The 18784-nt window shown below is 49.1% G+C and overlaps 1 protein-coding gene across 1 annotated transcript; it reads right to left on the bottom strand.

The window, feature by feature from the left end:
- Positions 1-1105: 1105 nt before the first annotated feature.
- On the bottom strand, positions 1106-17458 carry SYNDIG1L (synapse differentiation inducing 1 like). The gene is made up of 5 exons (XM_061158351.1): positions 17398-17458; positions 4192-4347; positions 3514-4010; positions 1406-1546; positions 1106-1264 (listed from the first exon to the last, which is right to left on the bottom strand). The coding sequence occupies exons 3-5, from the start codon at positions 3928-3930 to the stop codon at positions 1106-1108; spliced, it is 717 nt and encodes a 238-aa protein (XP_061014334.1). The 5' UTR covers positions 3931-4010; positions 4192-4347; positions 17398-17458.
- Positions 17459-18784: the final 1326 nt, after the last annotated feature.

The following is an 18784-nucleotide window of genomic DNA, read 5'->3' as shown; positions in this document are numbered from 1 at the left end:
GCTCCAGCTAGATGTTTTAGGTGTAATCCAAACAGCTCCAAAACTCCCATGGGAGGCTCCTGCCACATCCCTGCCCACAAATACTAAGGGTCATCCCTTAGTATCCTTTCAATACATTCTCTATATCCACCTAGACCTTGCTCACCTCCTCTAGGAGGCCCTCCTGGGCTTCTCAGCTGCCATGCCAGCCCTGTGTCCCTCCCTTCATCTACACTCACTATGCAGGGTCTCCTCGCTACGTTCCCCCTTGGCTGGATCCAGGATTCTGCACTCAGTGGCTGCTGGACTGATGGCACTCTCTCTCTCTCTCTCTCTCTCTGTCTGCCTGGCATGGTGCCAGCTCAGAGCCCCCGGAGGAATCCAGAAAAGGAGGATGGGGGCAGAGAACAGGAGCAATGATATTCCAGGGCCCTCCAGGCTCTCTGCCATCTCATCTGCCTTTCACTCCTGCATAAAGACGCTCCAAGAACCTGCCCCCAGTACAGTTTACCCGCCCCAGGCACCCCCTTCTCCACCTAGAATCTACTCTGTCTTACATGCCCACAGAAGAGGTAAGCACCCTCTAGAACCAGAAAGACCAAGGGGGTCCTTTTGTGTGTATTTCCATCTTGGCTGGCTGAGGTCTGGGCATCACAGGCCAGAGAGTGGAGTTGGGAAGTTCAGGGAGACCCCAGGTGGAGACTCCTGTGCGCTGGAAGGACTGGGTCTGCTCCTCTGCCCTCCAGGCATCCCTTTCTCTCCCTATAATCTGCTCTTCTTTGTGGAGAGGTTAGCAGAGTTGGGTAGTGTGTTGCCCCAGGGCAGGAGACCCTTTGGGGAATGAGCAAAATGGGGAGAGCTCCCAGCCAGAGGCAGCTCTGCCTGGATGGCTGGGTGGGCAGCCCGACCCTCTCCTGGACTGAGTGATGCCCCCTGGCCTGCTCTAGGCTGGTGGCAATGGGCAGGAGGGAATGAAGGTCGTGCCCCGCTGGCTACAGCCTGGGAGGCGTCCTCCTGACAAGCCACCCCCATGAGTTGTCTCCCCAGAGAGTCTGCTACCCCCAGCACCCCCTCTCCGCCTCCTCAGTCAGAGTAGGGGAGTCAGAATGCCAGGCCTTCTTGGCCACTAGCCGTGGCCATTCTGGGACATGTAAGCTGCCAGGGCCACTACCACGGCCACATAGAGACCAGCCCCCACGGCGATAGACAGTGTGGCCAGGAAGAGGGCCCGGCGGGAGGTGGTGTTGGCCAGGCGGAAGTCCCCCTTGGAGATTGCCTTGCTGGTCTAGGGAGAGAGAGGCGCTGGTGAAAAGGAACATCCCCATGCCCAGCAAAATAGCCCCAGCCCCCCAGGCCCTGACCCCAGGTGCCCCGGGGAGGGAGGGTGGCCAGAGCAGAAGCCCTGGGCCCCCATGAAGCCTCTTACCCCCTGGGAGAAGTAGAAGGCGGCGATGCCCAGAGGCCAGAAGCAGCAGAGCATGGAGAAGATGGTGAGACCCAGGTGGTCCCTGGGAGGCAGCGTAAGGAAGTTGTCTTCACTTTCACTCTCCGTTGATGTGGCATCACTCTGCAAAACATGAGTGGGTTCTTGTGACCTGGGGGACACCCATCGGCAGTGGCATGGGGCAGCGGGCAGACTCATCTGTTGTTAGCAGGAGTGTGGATTGGGCTCCAGACTCTCTACCAAAACACATGTTCATTATAGGATAGTAACCGTGAAAGATCAGGAACAGTCTCAACGCCCAGTGACCAAGAGATTGGGTTAATAAGTGGTGGAAGAATTTATAATGGGATACCACATAACCCTTAAAATTCACCTTGGTAGAAAATATTAGATTACGTGGAGCCAATGGGTTGCTTAGAGAGGAAAATTCAGTTACAGAAATATGTATAGCAAGAACTCTTTTGGGGCGGGGGAGTAGAAAAAAACATAAGTGAAAAGACTGGAAGATCATTCACTAAAATAATTGCTATCTTTGAATAATTTTTTGCATTGACTTTATTTTTTTTATTTTTTTTTTTTAGTTTTTTTTTTAATTTTTTTTTTATTTTTTATTATTATTATTATTTTTTTCCAGTGGGTTTTGTCATACATTGATATGAATCAGCCATGGATTTACATGTATTCCCAATCCCGATCCCCCCTCCCACCTCCCTCTCCACCCGATTCCTCTGGGTCTTCCCAGTGCACCAGGCCGGAGCACTTGTCTCGTGCATCCCTCCTGGGCTGGTGATCTGTTTCACCATAGATAGTATACATGCTGTTCTTTTGAAATATCCCACCCTCACATTCTCCCACAAAGTTCAAAAGTCTGTTCTGTATTTCTGTGTCTCTTTTTCTGTTCTGAATATAGGGTTATCGTAATCACCTTTCTAAATTCCATATACATGTGTCAGTATTTGCATTGACTTTAAATTGCTTATATAATTAAGAAAACAAGAACCAGGTGAACGTTCCTCAAAGACCAGAAGTCCATAGATGGAGGGATGAGTGGACAAAGACAATGTTTATCTATAGGTATAAGGGACTATCATTCAGCCATAAAAAGAAGAAAATCCTGCCATTTGGGCCAACATGAGTCTTGATACATTATGCTAAGTGAAAGAAGCCCAAGACAAATACCATTTGATCTCACTTATATGTAGGATCCAAGAAAGCTGAATTCAGAGAAACAGTGAGTAGGTCGGTGGTTGCTGGGGGCTAGGGAGTAGGAACAATGAGGAGAAGTTGGTTAAAGAGTAAAAACTTCCAGTTATAAGGGGAATAAGTTCTGGGGATCTGCTACAGCATGGTGACTGTAGTTAATAATAATGTATTATATACTTGAAAGTTTCTATGAGAGTAGATCTTAAATGTTCTCTTTATAGCAACAGCAAAATGGCAATTAGGTGAGGTAAATGGTGTGTTAACTAACCTTATTGTGGTAAACATTTTGTGATACATACATGAATCAAATCATGGCATTGTATACCTTAATGTTACATAATAATTATATCTCGATTGAACTGGAAAAAAAAAAAAAAGAACAAAAAAATGCTATTAAAAAGTCAAATAGGGGACTTCCCTGGCAGTCCAGTGGTTAAGACTTCACCTTCCAATGCAAGGGGTGCAGGTTCAATCCCTGGCCAGGGAGCTAGGATCCCATATGCCTTGCGGCCGGAAAACCAAAACATAAAACAGAAACAATATTCTAACAAATTCAATAAAGACTTTGAAAATGGTTCACATTAAAAAAAAAAAGTCAAATAGTCATAACCTTTAAAAATTGTGAATCATTATGTTGTACACCTGAAACTTACATAATATTGTACATGAGCTTCAATAGAAAGATACCCTAATGCAATAAATAGTAAAAAAAAAAAAAAAAAATTAAACTGTCAGCTTTAACTAGTGTTTCTCAAAATGTGGCTAGCATCTGTGCCAGAGGGCCTTTTCTTTAGTAAAATACAGATTCCTGGGGCCCAAGCCAGGCCTGCAAAATCTCAGTGCCCGGAGGTAGGCCTGAGAATCTACATTTACACACACATGCTTACCTCTTCTTCCTCCGGGTCACCCTCTTGGCCTTGGAGCTCCTCTTGAACCCCGTAGGACACAGTCTGGATGGCGACATCCTCTTCTGCTTGGCCAGGTTCCGTGGACCGCTCCATAGGCCCAGCCAGGGGCTCCCTGCCCTCTGTGAAGCTGGTCTCACAGCTGCCTGCCCTGGGCTCCTTGACCTTGTCCCTCCCCAGGAGACAGCTGGGCCTGTACCAGGCCTCCACGGCCAGCTGCAGGGACCCGGGGTCCAGGAGCTGGTGGGCATGCGCAGGGTCAGCACCGCCCAGGAGGTAGGAATAGATCTTCTCCCGGCAGGGCCAGGCAGGAGAAGCCTCGGGGTAGGGGTAGGGGCCATGGAGGTGCGTGGGGCTCCGAGGCAGCAGTGGGTTCTGTAGCTCACTCAGACTCTCCATGGTTCTGGGGGCAGCTCCGGGGAGGCGAGCCCCAGAACCCTGGGACTTGGTGGCCAGTTGAGCCGTCCTCAGAGGGCCTGCTAGGGAGAGCAAGACAGACAGACACTGCGACCGGCATTCTGGATGAAGGACAAGAAGTAGTGAAGAGCACAGACTCTGCAGTCTGACTTGCCCTGGACCCTGTCTGTACCACCGGCCAGCCGCAGGACCTTGAGCTGGCTGTTTAACTCAGATCCTCCGTTTCTTTGCAGCAGAACTTACCTCATAGAGCTGGGTCATTCATTTATCCATTCACCGCATGACCACTGAGCGTCAGCGATGGCCAGGTGCTGTACAGATGTTGGGGATGAAGCAGGCGGAGGAAGAAGGCTGCACACTTGGTCTCCCAGAGCTCACAGTCTGGGGAAGACGCCTGCCCTGAAGGGGAAGTACAGCAGAGGGTGTCAGAATATACGACGGATAGAACTGACACAGAGGTGCAAGGGGAGGCTTTGGAGCTGAGATCTGAAGGAAGAAGATGGGTTGACAAGGCGAGAGGAGAGGGTGCACATTTCAAGCAGTGGGCGGATAAAATCTGGTTGGTCTGAGAGCCAGAGATGAGGCTGGTGCGGCTGCAGGTACAGAGAAAGGTGTGAGACGGACTGCAGGGCCAGACTGTGCAGCCCTGTTGAGGTCAAAGGGGCCCTCAGGGGTCTTGGCAGGGTTGATAGGATGAGATTTGGGTCCTGAAGCCTTCCTTGTGGCTGTGTGTGGGGGGTGGCTTAGACTGACTGTCTCATGGATAGGAGGCTTTGCCGTGGCTTCTGATAAACTGAGGACCGCTGAGACTCTATGGTGAGCAGATGGAGAAACGGGAGTGGGCCTTGGGAGATACTGTCAGGATCGGTGGCAGGTGGGATGCTGCATCGACAGAGGATTTGTTCTCAGGTTGGGTGGGCCCACGTTTAGCTCAGAGCTCGCCCCATGCCACGTGCTCACAGAGGTCAGCTCTTCCTGGTGTTGGCGCTTCTCCCCAAGTATGGTCTTAGGGGATGCTCCTTAGGCTCACCTCCCTTCTAAGGTGAATTCTGGGATCTGGAGGAGGGGTTAGGTCACTGCTCTCTGGGGGGAGGCATGCTCATCAACCCAGAGGCCTCACTGCTGCTCTCTCCTCCTTCCTCTCCAGAGGTCAGACATGCAGGGCGGGGAACCCTTGGACTACAGTGACGTGAAGGGGCTTCTTCCTGCTGATAGGGAGCTGGGCATCCAAGGCAGAGGCCTCACAAGGTTACGTTCATGCCTGGGCCCCTCTGGGCTGATTCCCAGCAGGGCTGGACCCTCTAACTCCCCAGGGCAGCTTCTAAGCCCCTGTCACAGCCTCCCCCCACCAGCAGATGTGAGCCACGGACATAGAGCTAAAGGACATGTGACCACAGGCTTGTGGGTTTGAGAGTTAGATACACAGAGTTTCCATTCCTGATCCACATTAGCTTTTTGACCTGACAGTTTCCCCATTTGGAACCAGAGGAGTTGGATTAAACAGCCACCGATGGTGATGGTGGCACTAACATACCATAATTCCATAGTTTGAGGAGCCCTCCAGAAGTGAGATTCCCCCACTCCCTGTCCTCTTTCAGTAGTCAGGAATGGATGAGCACACTCAGATGGGCCCAGGGGGTGCAGAGCTCACCTTCCCCACCACAGCCCCTCCAGCAGGGTCAGGGAGGCAAAGGGAAGGCAAGACATCTATTTGCCAGATGACCCATGGAGCCAAGGGGTTGTTGCCCGGCTTCCCAACTCCCTCTTGGCTGCCTTATCCCAGCTCTGCCCCTCCACCTGGCCCCTGCCCCTGCTCACCTCGCCTACTCTCTGGGCTTCCATCCATGTGGGCAAAGGTGGGCAGGGGCCTTTCTGAGGGAGTAGGTTTGGGGAGACCAGCCCTAGGGTCCTCAGAACAGATGAATGCATCAAACTCACCCCTGCCCTATGCCTTGCCTCACCAAGAGGCCATACTGTCATCCCCTAGGGGCAAAGGAGGGATACTTGTGACCAGGAGTCAGGCCCTGGAGCTCTGAGGGGTGTTTGGGAGGGCCCTTATCCAGGGCTGGCAGGGGTGGCTGTATCCCAGCCCATCACCCAGTTCCTGCCAGCCACCCTCTATTGGTCAAAGTACACACAGCTGAACCTCTGAAAGCCAAGCCATGCACCCTTTCCTGGATCAGTGTCCCCTACCCCCCAACACGTGCCCTGGTCATGCCTTTAAGTAGAAATCGGCGCTTCATGCACACAGGTATATGAGCCTGGGTTTTCTACCATAAGGACAATCTGGAAGTCACCTGAAAGTCCAACAGTTGGGGGCAAGTTAAATAAATTATGGTGCAAAAACAATGGTACAGGGCCTTCAAACAGGTTTGCAAAAAAAGGAATAATATGAGAAAATGCTCTCTGTAGATTCAGTGAGAAGGGAAAAAAGAACACTGAATGTGCATGTGATCTCAACTCCGCCAAAATGTCAACAGTGATTATCTCCAGGGGTGGGAGCACAGGTGCTTTTCATTTTTTTTTTTTAACACCACATTTTTTTCTGTTTTCCACATTCATTTTTTACGATGAGCATGCACTACTTTTAAATCAGAAAAAAAATTAATGGATTTATTCTGAGCCAAATTATCTAAAATCAGTTTAAAACCTCTCCAGGCTGGGGCACTCCTTCTGAGAAGGAATGAGGCCGAGCACGGCATCAAAACCTGCCCCCTGTCCAATACGCGCAGAGAGGCAGGAGGCGCACATATGCAGTCTCACACACCCGTTTTCAGAAAGCAACCAAGTCACAGGCTACTACCTGCCCACGGTCCGGCTAAGGGTCATGATTCTCTTAACAGGTCATGTTCTTTCTGTCACCCCTTAGGGTCACGCAGGAGTTCACTGGGCTGACTCTGGGGACCCAGCTCCGAGTCCTGGCCAGCTGGAGGTGGTGTCTGGCTCTCACCCAGTCTTCTCTTGTCCTTGGCCTGGCCTGATCTTTCGGTCTGTTGCTTATGGTTGACCCCCTCTGTTCCCTGGATTAAGGGACTAGCATTCAATGCAGAACAATTTTCATCTCCACTTCGGCTGCCTGGTCTCACCTGGATTGTGGTCCTTCCACACTGTGGATGGTACTGTGTACATACTCACTTGCTGGTGAGCATGTTTCTGTATGTGTGTGTGCGCGTGTGTGTGCAGGGGTGCACTCTGCTCCAGAGGAAAGACATGTGATGTCTGGGATTCTGAATGTAGGAAGATTGCTCCAAACGTGTGGTCGTGGCTGGAGGTCTGGGCCAGGCCAGAAGACGGGAGGATCTGTGAAGCCACGGTCCCGGGCTTGTTTCCTTGTGAGCTGAGAACCGGGCTGGGCTCTTGAGTGTGCCGTGATGATCTGGGGAAGGAGAGCACATTGCCACCTCCCAGACAAGGGACAGGAAACCATCTAAATATAGCCTCACGAGGGAGTCTGATTGCACTGGAGTCCAGTCACGCAGTGTGACATCCGTTTGCTTATCTCTAAAATGTATGGTAAGGGTAGAAGGGGTTGATTTTAACAGCTCAGCTCAAGATGACCCTAAGATTCTACTGGGAGAAGAAAGAAGAAGAAGAACTTATACTTATTGAGTTTTTTGCCACGTGCCAGGAAGTGAACTGTTCTAAATGCTCATTTTGACTCTGTAATTCTAGTGGGAAAATAACAACAGGACAGAGGGCTTCTTTTCCAGCAGTTGCAGACTAACTTGTGTTACACAAACCTGCCTATGAAAGCCAGGGAAACTTTGAAGGCACTGAACAGTCACCAAGGAAGTAAGAACTTGAGGGATCAAGGTGCTAAGGACAGGTGAGCCTGACCTTTGGCAATACTTTTCCCCTCTTCCAGCAGGGAGGAAAAGTGGAGTTCACGGATGGTTAAGGAAGAAGCGTTCCAGTAAACATGTCCATTTCCAACTGGGACCACCTTAGGGCTACCCATCAGGAGTAGAAAAAACCAGTAACAGATCAGCCCTCCTGAGGACAGAAACCACGCTTTAAATCAGCTCTGCTCCTAACTGGATTAAGGTAATCTGTATATAATCTTGCTGTTTGCCAGAAGCAAAAGTTGTCTTCAGCCAGTGGTTCTCAAACTAGCCAGTCTCAACATCACCAGGAGGACTTGATAAACCCAGACGGCTGGCTTCAACCCTCATAGTTTATGATTCCAGGATGGGAATTGAGAATTTTCATTTCTAATAAGAATCTGGGTGAGTTGAATCTGCTGGCCAAGGACCCACTTTAAGAACCATTGCTCTGATAACCACAGAAAGAAGAGTAAACGAATATATAACTAGTGAGATAACAGAAATGAAATAATAAAGGTATTTAATTTATCCAAAATGAGGCAGAAGGAATATAGAACCAGTGAGACAAATAGAAAACAAACAGTAAGATGTTAGACTTACACCCTACGATGTGAGTAGCTATGTTGGATATAAATGGAATAAAATTGCCCATAAAAGACAAAGATAGTCCCATAGTGTATTGTTCCATTTATGTGAAATCCTAGAGAAGGCAAAACTATAGTGAAAAAGAGCAGATTGGTGGTTGCTAAGGGCCACGTGGGGAGGGGATAGACTGCAAAGGGGCACGAAGATTTTGGGGGGTGATGTTCTGCAGCTTGATTGTGGTAGTGCTTATATATCTGCAGGTATTCCACAAAATTCACTGAATTGTATACTTAAAATTAGTGACTATTATTGTATGTAAATTATACTTTAAAGATGATTTTAAAAAGAGACAAAACGTAGATTTTTAAAACAACACAATCTGATAATATGCTATTTATAGTCAATGTACCTCAAATATAAAAATACAAAGAAGTTTAAGGTTGAAACAATAACAGCTCACACTTCACTAAATTCTTACTGTGTCCTAGGCACTGTTCTAAATGTGATGTATTCTCTCATTTAATCCTTATAGAAACTGTGTAAATCATTATCTCCATCATTGTCTCCATTTTACAGATGAAGACACTGAGGCATAAGACACTTGTAAGGGCCCACAGGCACGCAACTGGTGAGTAGTGGACAGGATGTGAACCCTGATCCCAGAGTCTGACCCCAGAGTCACTTTGCTTTGCTGCCACCCTGTGTTGGCGGCCGTCTATTGAGTGCTTGCTTTGTCCTGGACACCATGGCAAGTGCTTCAAATGCAGTATCTCATGTGATCTGTCCTCTTAACATGGGTGAGGGGGGTTGCGACTCAGAGAGGTTAAATAGGTTTTCTGAGATCACACAGCTGGAGAGCGGCAGAGCCCCGTCTGACCCAGTCTGTCTGATCAGAGCTCTTGCTGGCCTGAACAGCATCAAATTCTCTCGGATTAGCTGTGGGGGGTGGGGCTTAGAGGAGGTCTGCTGCGCTGAGAAGAGGCAGGGTGAACACTGCTAAAAAGAGACCACAGGGACAGTGTGATGTGGGACCAGGAGTTGGGTCGTTGTCCGTGGGATGGGGCCAGTCCTTATCAGAATGCTGTAAAATCGCAACAGCTACTTTTTACTGCATCCTCACGTGAGCCCCGTGTTTCACACACTGTATCTCAAACCTGTACAACAACTGGTGAAATTGGCTATTATTATTTCTTATTTTCAGATGAGGAAACTGAGGCTCAGAAAGGTTAAGTAACTTGCCCAAGATTAAACAGTATCAGACCCTGGATTTGAATCTGGGTTTAACTGAGTCCAACACCTGGCCTTTCAGAGCCTACTTGTGTGTAAAGGGTTGTGATAAATGGTTGTGGGTGTGAGAATGGCAAGGACTTAGTCTTGAATGGGTTAAAACCAGAGACCTTATAGAAGGGAATGGGAAATGGGAGCTTTAGGAAAAGATTAAGAGATTTGGGGTGATTTAGCAGCCCAGGGATGGCTGCCTAGATAACCTTAAGGTCTGGATTCAAATAAATACAGAGCTATAGTGAGGAAGTTCGACCTCTGACCACTATCTCTCAGTGCAACAAGAAAGACTGCTTCTAAACTGGAAGATAAAAGCCAGAACTTCCTAGCAGGGCAGAAGATTAAATAGAAATGATTACAATCCAGAGGAGAGGTGCCGTCTTTAAGAATAGGTGCTAGACCAACTTCCAGGCAGATAATATGTAAACTGTTCTGTAAACTGTGAAGTCCTGTGACTTGGGAGGCTGTTAGTAGATGACTTGGGACTGGACTGGATGATTTCCGGCCTGTAAGCAAGAGAGCCGCCAAACCAGCTTCGGACTCATGGATGCTGCTTGCTGCATCTGACAGCAGAGAGAAAGAGCCAGGGGTCAGGGTCGGGGTGGGAGGCAACAGAGTTGAGGGAAAACAGGAGATTTAGCTTTCTTTGCTTCAGTTTCCTCCTCAGGAAGCTAACACAATTGATTATCCTTTCTTTCTCCTCTGTCTTCAAATGCTCCTAACTCTTGATCTTCCCTAATGGCACTTAAACATATTGTCATTTCCCTGGCTTAAAAAAGAAATCGTGATGAGTGCGCAATCTGACTGTCAATCCTTTGACACTCCTCCCATCGAGAAGTAGGGATCTATGTCCCTCCTTTCTAACCTGAGTGGGTTTGAGACTGCTTTGACCACATAGCACAGCTAAGGTGATGCTATGAGGTTTCAGAGGCCAGGTTACAGAAGGTCATGCATCTTTCACCTTGCTCGCTGGAATACTCACCCTTGGGACCCTGAGCTGCTCTGAATTACCCTGAAGCTGTCAGGCTGGAAAGGCTGTGTGTGTGACGCTCTGGTTGGCAGAGCCTGCTGAACCCAACCTTCTGGTCATCCCAGGATGCCAGACATGTGAGTGAAGCCATCTTGGACTCTTCAAGCCAGCCCATCTGTCCGCTGAGGACCACTGGATGACCTCTGCCCATGCCACATGGAGTGGAATAATCACACAGCTCAAGCCTGCGTGAATTTCTGACCCTCAATGTCATGAGATAAAATAAGATGTCCCTTGTTTTAGCCGCTAAGCTTTGAGGTAGTCAGGCAGAAACTGAGAGGAGGAACATTTGTCTTCCATGCCACCTCCCCTCCTTCAGCTGCTGTCCTTTCCCTCTCCTTTTCTTCACAGCCATGCTGCTCAGAAACTTTGTCTCCACCCACATCAGAATACTTTAGCTCTCAGTTCAAAAGTCACCTCCTTAGGGAGGTCATCCCTACATCTTCAGCCTAGATTTAGGTTGCTGGTTATCTGCTTTCCAGGCTCCAGCTCTTTCTTTCCTAGAGCTTATCCCAGTCTCTATTTACATAAGTGTGATTCCTTGATTAGGGTCTCTCTCCCTCACCAGATCTCATGAGCTTCAAGAGGGTGAGGACTCTGTCTGCTTCCAGGCCCCTGGCCTGGCATATAATAGGCACTCCATAAACAGTTGGTCTCACGAATGAATGAATGAATGAATTAGTGGATGAGTGAGCTAGGTGGGTTGAGCCTCCTCCTTAAGAAACTCTTTCCAGGACCTGGGATGGATGGAGCACATCTGGCTGGGGCATATTTAGTTTTGTACAACAAACACTTCTTAAGCAGTCCAGATCAGTTTTTGGAATGCAAAAATCAACCAGAAGTGGTACCTACTTTGAGGAGGAGGGGAGAATACAGACTAGCAAATACAAGGTTTCAATGCCATGGAGTAAGTTGTGTTAGCAGGACATGGAGTGTTGTGGATACACTGATATGGGACTCCTGTCCTGAGAAAGGAGTGGAGGTGATGAAACTAGGAAAAGGTTTTCACAGCAGGTGACATCTGAACTGAGTCTTGAAGGAAAAAGATGAGTCATTAGGTGAGACAATGAGAAATGAGTATTTCTAGCAGAGGAAACAGCACAGGAGCATGGGACAGTGGTCTAGAGAGGAAGCCAGGTGGCTTCATATTGATGGAATCAGGCAAGGGAGGTGGGAAGGCCTCCAATTCCTTTCAGAGAAGCTTTTCACTCTGGGCAATGGGGAGCCAATGATGGATGTCTTAAGGAAGAGATACAGTCATGCCTGTATGCTTTTAGCTATGGTTTTTCCAGTAGTCATGTGTGGATGTGAGAACTGGACCATAAAGGAGGTTGCTGCTACTGCTAAGTCGCTTCAGTCGTGTCCGACTCTGTGCGGCCCCATAGACGGCAACCCACCAGGCTCCGCCGTCCCTGGGATTCTCCAGGCAAGAACACTGGAGTGGGTTGCCATTTCCTTCTCCAATGCATGAAAGTGAAAAGTGAAAGTGAAGTTGCTCGGTTGTGTCCGACTCTTCACGACCCCATGGACTGCAGCCTACCAGGCTCCTCTGTCCATGGGATTTTCCAGGCAAAAGTACTGGAGTGGGGTGCCATTACCTTCTCCAAAGGAGCACTGAAGAATTGATGCTTTCAAACTGCTGTGCTGGAGAAGACTCTTGAGAGTCTCTTGGACTGCAAGGAGATCAAACCAGTCAGTCCTAAAGGAAATCAACCCTGAATATTCACTGGATGGCCTGATGCTGAAGCTGAAGCTCCAATACTTTGACCACCTGATGCAAAGAACCAACTCACTGGAAAAGACTCTGATAATGGGAAAAACTGAAGGCAGTAGGAGAAGAGGGTGACATCACCGACTCAATGGACATGAGTTTGAGCAAACTCTGGGAGATAGTGAAGGACAGGGAAGCCTGGTGTGCTACAGTCCTTGGGGTCGCAAAGAGTTGGACATAACTTAGCAACTGAATAACAATAACAACTCTGGGTGGCAGCAGTGGATAGAAAGGATTTGAGGAGTGTGAAAACAGAAGCTTGGAGTCTATTAAGAGGCTATTGTATAATGTGGGCAGGAGGGGATGAGGACCTGAACCTGATGGTGAAATGGATGGAGATGAAGAGTAACACCTGAGGAGTAGTTAGGCTAAACGAATAGGATTTTGAGACCAACCATAGTGAGGAAGAGAGAGGAGCAAGAATGACTTCCAGGTTTCTGGTTTCTTTAACTAAGTAGAAGGTGATGCCACCAACTTAGGCAAAAAATCTAGGGGGAAGCTGTTGATTTGAGAAGGCAGCCTGAGCATAAACGTCCACCTCTTCTCCCTCTTAAGGTTCCATTAAGATGACAGGATATATTTTCAAAATGATGAAATCACAACAAAACTGGAAAACAGAAAAGATTATCAGTGGACCAGAAACACAGAGGAATTTCTGGGAGATAAAAAGCAGATGAGATTCCTTGGTGAAGAAATGAGTACAGAGATAGTCACAGTCCCAAACACCAGAGGTAAGAACAATAAACATTCAAAGGAGAGGCCTGTTAGGGAAACAAACTTATCCAACTTCAGAGGAAATACATGCCAGCTGCCTATATTAGTCAATATCTTTTTTATTCATGAGTCTGAATGAACAACAAAAGATAATGAAAAATATCTATGTGGCAATAAAAGAGAAAGATTAAATAAACAAATATAAAACCAACCCAACAAGAATTCCAAATCATTCAAGTTATAGAAAATATATATAAATTTTTTTTCAATTCATATCCTCAGAGAGATGTAAGAGGATGTTGCATCCATAAAACAAGAATAGGCTGCTATGAAAAAGGAGCAGTCAAAGAACCAAAAAGTATTTTAAAAATTGAAAATAATTGTCTAAATTTTAAAAAATTCAATCGAGATTCTGGATAATAAAATGGACACAGTTAAAGATTAACTTTTTAATGTAAAAGAAGAAGTTAATAAAATTTCCCAAGACATAGAGCAAAAAGACAAAAAGATGGAAGATATGCAAGTTAAGAGAAATGGAGGAGAGTCCCAGGAGATCAAAAATCCTTCTAACAGGAATGTCAGAAAGACAGAACAGAGAGACTGGAGGGAAAACAATAATAATTAAAGAAGCAAAAGCAGAACATGATTCATGAACTGAAAAAAAAAAAAAAAAGAATATTTAGATTGAAATGGGTCACCAAGTACCAAGCTGAAAAAATGAAACACATACACACAGATGGAAAGAATGGGAAAGAGAAGCAGATGAGTTTGGTTTTGAAGTGCCTTTGGGATACAAGGGTAGAAACCCCACCTGGCAATTGATGTATGGAGATGAAGCCTTGGGTGGTGGTCAGGTCTGGAAAGAGATTTGAGAAAGTGAGGAGAAGAGGGCTGAGGGGGAAACCCAGGAAAGATAAACAGCTGGAATACTCAGCTCCCACAGGAGGCATCTCAGTTGCTCTTTTCTTGGGAACTTCAGTTCACCTTCTGTTTTATCCACTGCCACCCTGGACTCCCATAGGCTGGATTGGCCTCTTCCAGAGCAAAATCTGCTTGTCTTAGTGGTGGGTTTGTGGCTGACAAAGGTGAAAATTGCTGGGAGGATTGGAATGGTGATACCATTACACAAATTAGTCTGTTTTCAGGTGGAAATCAAATCTTTATTCTTGCTGAAACAATCTCTCTCTCCACTGAAGCAGCTCATTCCCAAACACTTAGAAGAAAACAGAGCATCTAACAGTAGAAGATAACACATCTGATGGAGAGGTAGAGCATTGGGCTCTCACTCTCTGCTTGGTTTGCTTGGGACAAGGGTAGAGGCTGGGGGGTGGCAGAGGAGCTACAGGGAGGAGGAAGAGTGAATAAAGGAGGGGGCAAGAGAAGAGAGGACCCGGTTACAGAGTGCAGAGATGAGATCAGTCTTTTGCATCTCCTGGCTTGCAGCAGAGGGGACCTTGCTCCAGGCAGGCTGTCCACCCAGCCCCTGAGAAGGGAAGGGGCTTGTAAAATACCAAAGGTCTAAAAATCTGGGATATATCTTTTCCCCAAAGTGAAGCCTATTCCTATTCCTTCTGCCTTTTCCTCTCTGGAGTGGTGTACTTTAAGGCTGGAGGTCCCTCTAGGATGCACAGATGAGTTGGCCTTTTGAACTGGAAAGTAATTAATAATGTACAGATTTCTCCAGATATTCTCTGCCTCTGTCATCTTGTATGTGCCACCAGGGGAAGGGGCCTGCATGTGGGTATTTCAGTTTCAATCTGTTGCTTCACACACACACACACAACACACATTATTATTTAATGACCATGTCACATTGATCTCCTCCTCTTCCTCAGATCTCCCCGCCACCCACCCTTCTACTCCCAGCCCCAAATAACTGAGGTTAGCCAGTCATGTGCCAGCGTTGACTCTCTTTTTTCCGTTTGAGGCCTTGTGAAGGGGGTCAGAATGGGAGCCTCAGTAGGAAGTGGGGCTGGAGAGGAAGATAAGAAGTAGTCAGTGGGCAGCTTTCCCTGGTTGGGAGAGGAGCTGGACATGTCTGCCTGGGTGACCAGAGGTGCCCTGCACCCTGACACCTCCGAATCTGGGAAGTCTACTCTGTCAGCTGCAGAAGCGGGGCGGTGCATTGTTCTAGCCCCAGCAGCAAGCCAGCACCCCCAGAGACCAGTCACACAGAAAATAAAGCCCCTGTCCATGCTTCCTACTGCCACTGTTGCCATCACTTTGTTGTGAGGGTTAGTGACTACCCATTAACTCTGGAGAGCTGATTCTTGCCAGTGCTGCACCAACAGCTGGGAGCCAGAAAGTGCTGACATGGGGGAAGGGTTGATTCCCCCACCCTGGCTGGGCGCTTGCAGGGTAAGTCTGGGAGGTCACTGGCATGGCTTACTCAGCTCTACCCAATTGCCAATTAGCTAAGGTTTTTCTGAACATCGCTGGGCCTGCCGCAGTTGAGGAAAATTATTGTCAGAGAAGCTCATTGTGTTTTCAAATTTAAAAACTCTCCCCAGGGATGGATCTTTCCTGACTGTCCCCTCCTCTAGTCTTAGGAAGGGGGAGCCCAGTCAGGAAAGGTCCCTAGGAGAAAATGGCCTAGGACTGGATCCCTGGCCCTTGGCTACACACAGGGGTGTTCTGGGTTGAGGGGTGGGGAGTGTTTTCCTGGTCTCTGGGCTTATAGGCAGCCCCCCCCGCCCCCCACCAGCTCACCCTCATGGCATTCTCAGGGAAATAAGGAAGAGAGGGAAATCTTAAGAAAACACGAAAAAAATATAAATGGCCTTTTTTGGTTCCTTTGCTTCCCTCTACTCCATTAATAAAATCTGATTCTTTACTGAGAGAACATAACTTATTCTCCAAATCAGGTTAATGAAGTTGGTCTTCTGTGTTCAAGGAGAACTGAGGGATTTGAGGGCTTGGGACAGCCCTCAGAGAGCTGCACAGAATATCAGGGCTTAGAATCTTAAAACTCATCTCCCTCAACCTTCTTCTTTGACAATTGAGAAAACTGAAGCCCACAGAGGGGAGAGGAGCTGACTGAGATAGTCAGTGGTAGATCTGGGACCAGAACGCAGGGCTCCTGACTTTTAGTTGAATGCTTTTATAAAACTTCATTCTTTTATTTTACATCCAATTACTGAGTCCTTACTATCTTCCAGGTGTTATGGGGGAGGGGAGGTGTGGAGGAAAGCAAAGAGATGAAAACAACACAATCCTTGCCTTCAAGGAGCTGTTTCCCTAGATCTGTGATTCTTGGGGGAAAAAAGAAAACAAACTGAGCCAGACTCTCACTCTATATTGTCTTCTATAGGTGATGACGGAAGACAAGGGGAGGGAACCCTTTGGGCTCCTCAAGATTTATAAGTTGTGCTTCCCTGACTCTGGGGCCCCAGAGGGCCAAGGACAAAGAGAGCCAAGGTTGGGCTGGGAGAAAATGGGGGTAAGAGTGACAAGGACCAGGTCACTGCCAGCAGGCCTGACTGCTGCATGGGGACAGGCACGCACACTTGTCTAGTGGCATACAGTTGACAAGCCTTTAATCTCAGATGTTGTTTCACTGATTCCTACGGCAGTTCCTTGAGGTGAACAGAGCAGCTACTTTATCCTCACTGGACACATGAGGAAACTGAGGTTCAGAAAGGTCAGATAACTGGCCTAAAGCCAGTTAATGCCAGTGCCTGGGTAGGAACTCCTAGTCTAGTGCCCTTTCTGTGACTGGTAGGGGAGAAGTTATGCTGGGTTAAGAGGATGGGGATAAAGCAGTGGTCAGCCACAGTGACAGGCCAGTCTTCCTCTACGCAGTTTCATTTTGATCACCATGTTCTGCCACTCAGAGAACTCTGTTCTGAAGAACTGGAAGCACTTTGCAGGCCTGAGTGAGCTCATTCAGCACGCTCTTGCCAGAAGGAAGACTCCAAATAGAGGCTCTGTCTAGGGTCGCCAGTATACAGTCACCGAAGAGAAAATGGGACTCAGGTTCCCCACCTCTGCCCTTATGCACCAACCAGTGCATTGCAAAACCAGCCTTCTTCCATGAGAGTCAAGAGGGCCACAGGAAAAATATTGAGGTATCTTCTGGTGCTTCCCTCCTTCTCTGGAGAAAAGGGCCTGGCCTATCTGTTGGCCCAAGGGCCATTGCCCGGGTAAAGAAATCTTGAGGCAGGGGGACCACAGCCCACCCCAGTCACCCTGATGAGCGGGCTTGGAAGAGGAGAGGGGAGCTTAGTGAAGCGGCTTAGGTTTACCTAGTGTCGTGGGGACTGGGGTACCAGGAGTCCTAGACGCTCTTCAGTTCCTTGTGAGCAGGATGTCTCAGAGCTGCCTGAGGTTGGGGTCAAGGCCTGGCCGGTGTAGGGTCAGGGTACCCGGGTGCCTGTGTGGGCCCTAGTCCCCCAGGCCCCTGCCAGCATCTCCAGCCAGTAGGGGGAGGGGGAGGGATGGACTTGGCGCGATCTCGGGATGGAAGGAAGTCAGAGTCCCCGTCGCTGAGAGGGGTCCCACTGCCCTCCCCAGCTCAATCCCAGCCAGGCGCCTAGCTCTGCGCTCCCGCTGCGCCCCCAGACGGCTCCTTACCTGTCGCGCCGAGGGCAGTCCCACCTGCTCCGCGGGGCTTGGGGGGCCCGCCGGGCATGAGCCGGGGAGCGACTGGCGCCCTCGCCTCGCGGCTTCGGCGAAGCTCCCAGAAGGGCGCCTCTGCTCCCGGCCCCAGGTCCCCGCGGCCGCCGCCGCCGCCGCCGCCGCTTCAGCACCGCGGACAGCTCCCGCCCGCCGCCCGCCGCCGCCGCCGCCGCCCGCCCAGCCCGGCTCGGTCCCGGGAGCCCCGCATCCCGACCCGGCCCCGCCGCCGCCGCGCAGCCCTCACTCAGCCCGGCCCGAGGCGGCTCCGCGCCGACTTCGCAGAGCAGCGAGCGGGGTCCCCCGCCTCCTCGCCTCCCGCCGCCGCCGCCGCCTCCCTCTCGCCGCCGTGCTCCCTTCTACGCTCCGGAATCAGCCCACCAGGCACTCCGGACCCGCTCCGGGGCGGGGCGGGGCGGGGCGGGGCGGGAAGTCGGGGGGAGCCCAGAGGAGGCGGCCGCGCGAGGGGCGCGCCGCTGGAACGGGCTTCTCTGGTTCCTGGAGCTGAGCCCCCTTTCCCCAGACCTTTGCCTCAAACCTACTCCCGCATTTCCCCAGGAGCTATGGGCGGTGCTCCCATTCTGGAGCCCTGAGTCTTAATATTGATCTGCACGCCCCCCCCCCCCCCCAAAAGAAAAGCAAGGAAACAAAAGCCGCTTATAGGGCGCCTACTGTATACCAGACACCATGCTGAGTCTTAACGTTTTTTAACCAATATCATCTCATTTAATTTTCTTAACTCTATGAGGCAGTATTTTTTTTCTTTCCTTTCTTTCCTATTTTATACATGAAGACACCAGGCTCATAGAGATTAAATCTCCTGATTTAGAGATTGCAGTGCTGTGCTGGGAACTGTACAGGCTCTAAAGACTGTGGGCCTAAGATTTGGTCCTAGTGTCTCTCCTATTAACTATATAACTTTGAGGAGTTACTTAATCTCTCAAAGCCTTGAGTTTCTCCTTAGTGAAATTGGGGGAGCTGAATCACCTCGTGGGGTCATATGAGGACAAAGTGAGA

The sequence above is a fragment of the Dama dama genome, chromosome 12 (genome assembly GCF_033118175.1).
Source record: "Dama dama isolate Ldn47 chromosome 12, ASM3311817v1, whole genome shotgun sequence".
Lineage (NCBI taxonomy): Eukaryota > Metazoa > Chordata > Mammalia > Artiodactyla > Cervidae > Dama > Dama dama.
The sequence above is the reverse complement of the archived record's forward strand: the minus strand, read 5'-3'. Positions and strand labels throughout refer to the sequence as shown.

Excerpts from the sequence above, each read along its gene's own strand:
- SYNDIG1L (XM_061158351.1), bottom strand. The coding sequence starts at position 3,930 with ATGGAGAGTCTGAGTGAGCTACAGAACCCACTGCTGCCTCGGAGCCCC. Across the intron at positions 1,547-3,513 it reads GTGACCCGGAGGAAGAAGAG|AGTGATGCCACATCAACGGA; the intron begins GTAAGCATGTGT and ends CATGTTTTGCAG. Across the intron at positions 1,265-1,405 it reads CCTTCTACTTCTCCCAGGGG|ACCAGCAAGGCAATCTCCAA; the intron begins GTAAGAGGCTTC and ends CTCTCTCCCTAG.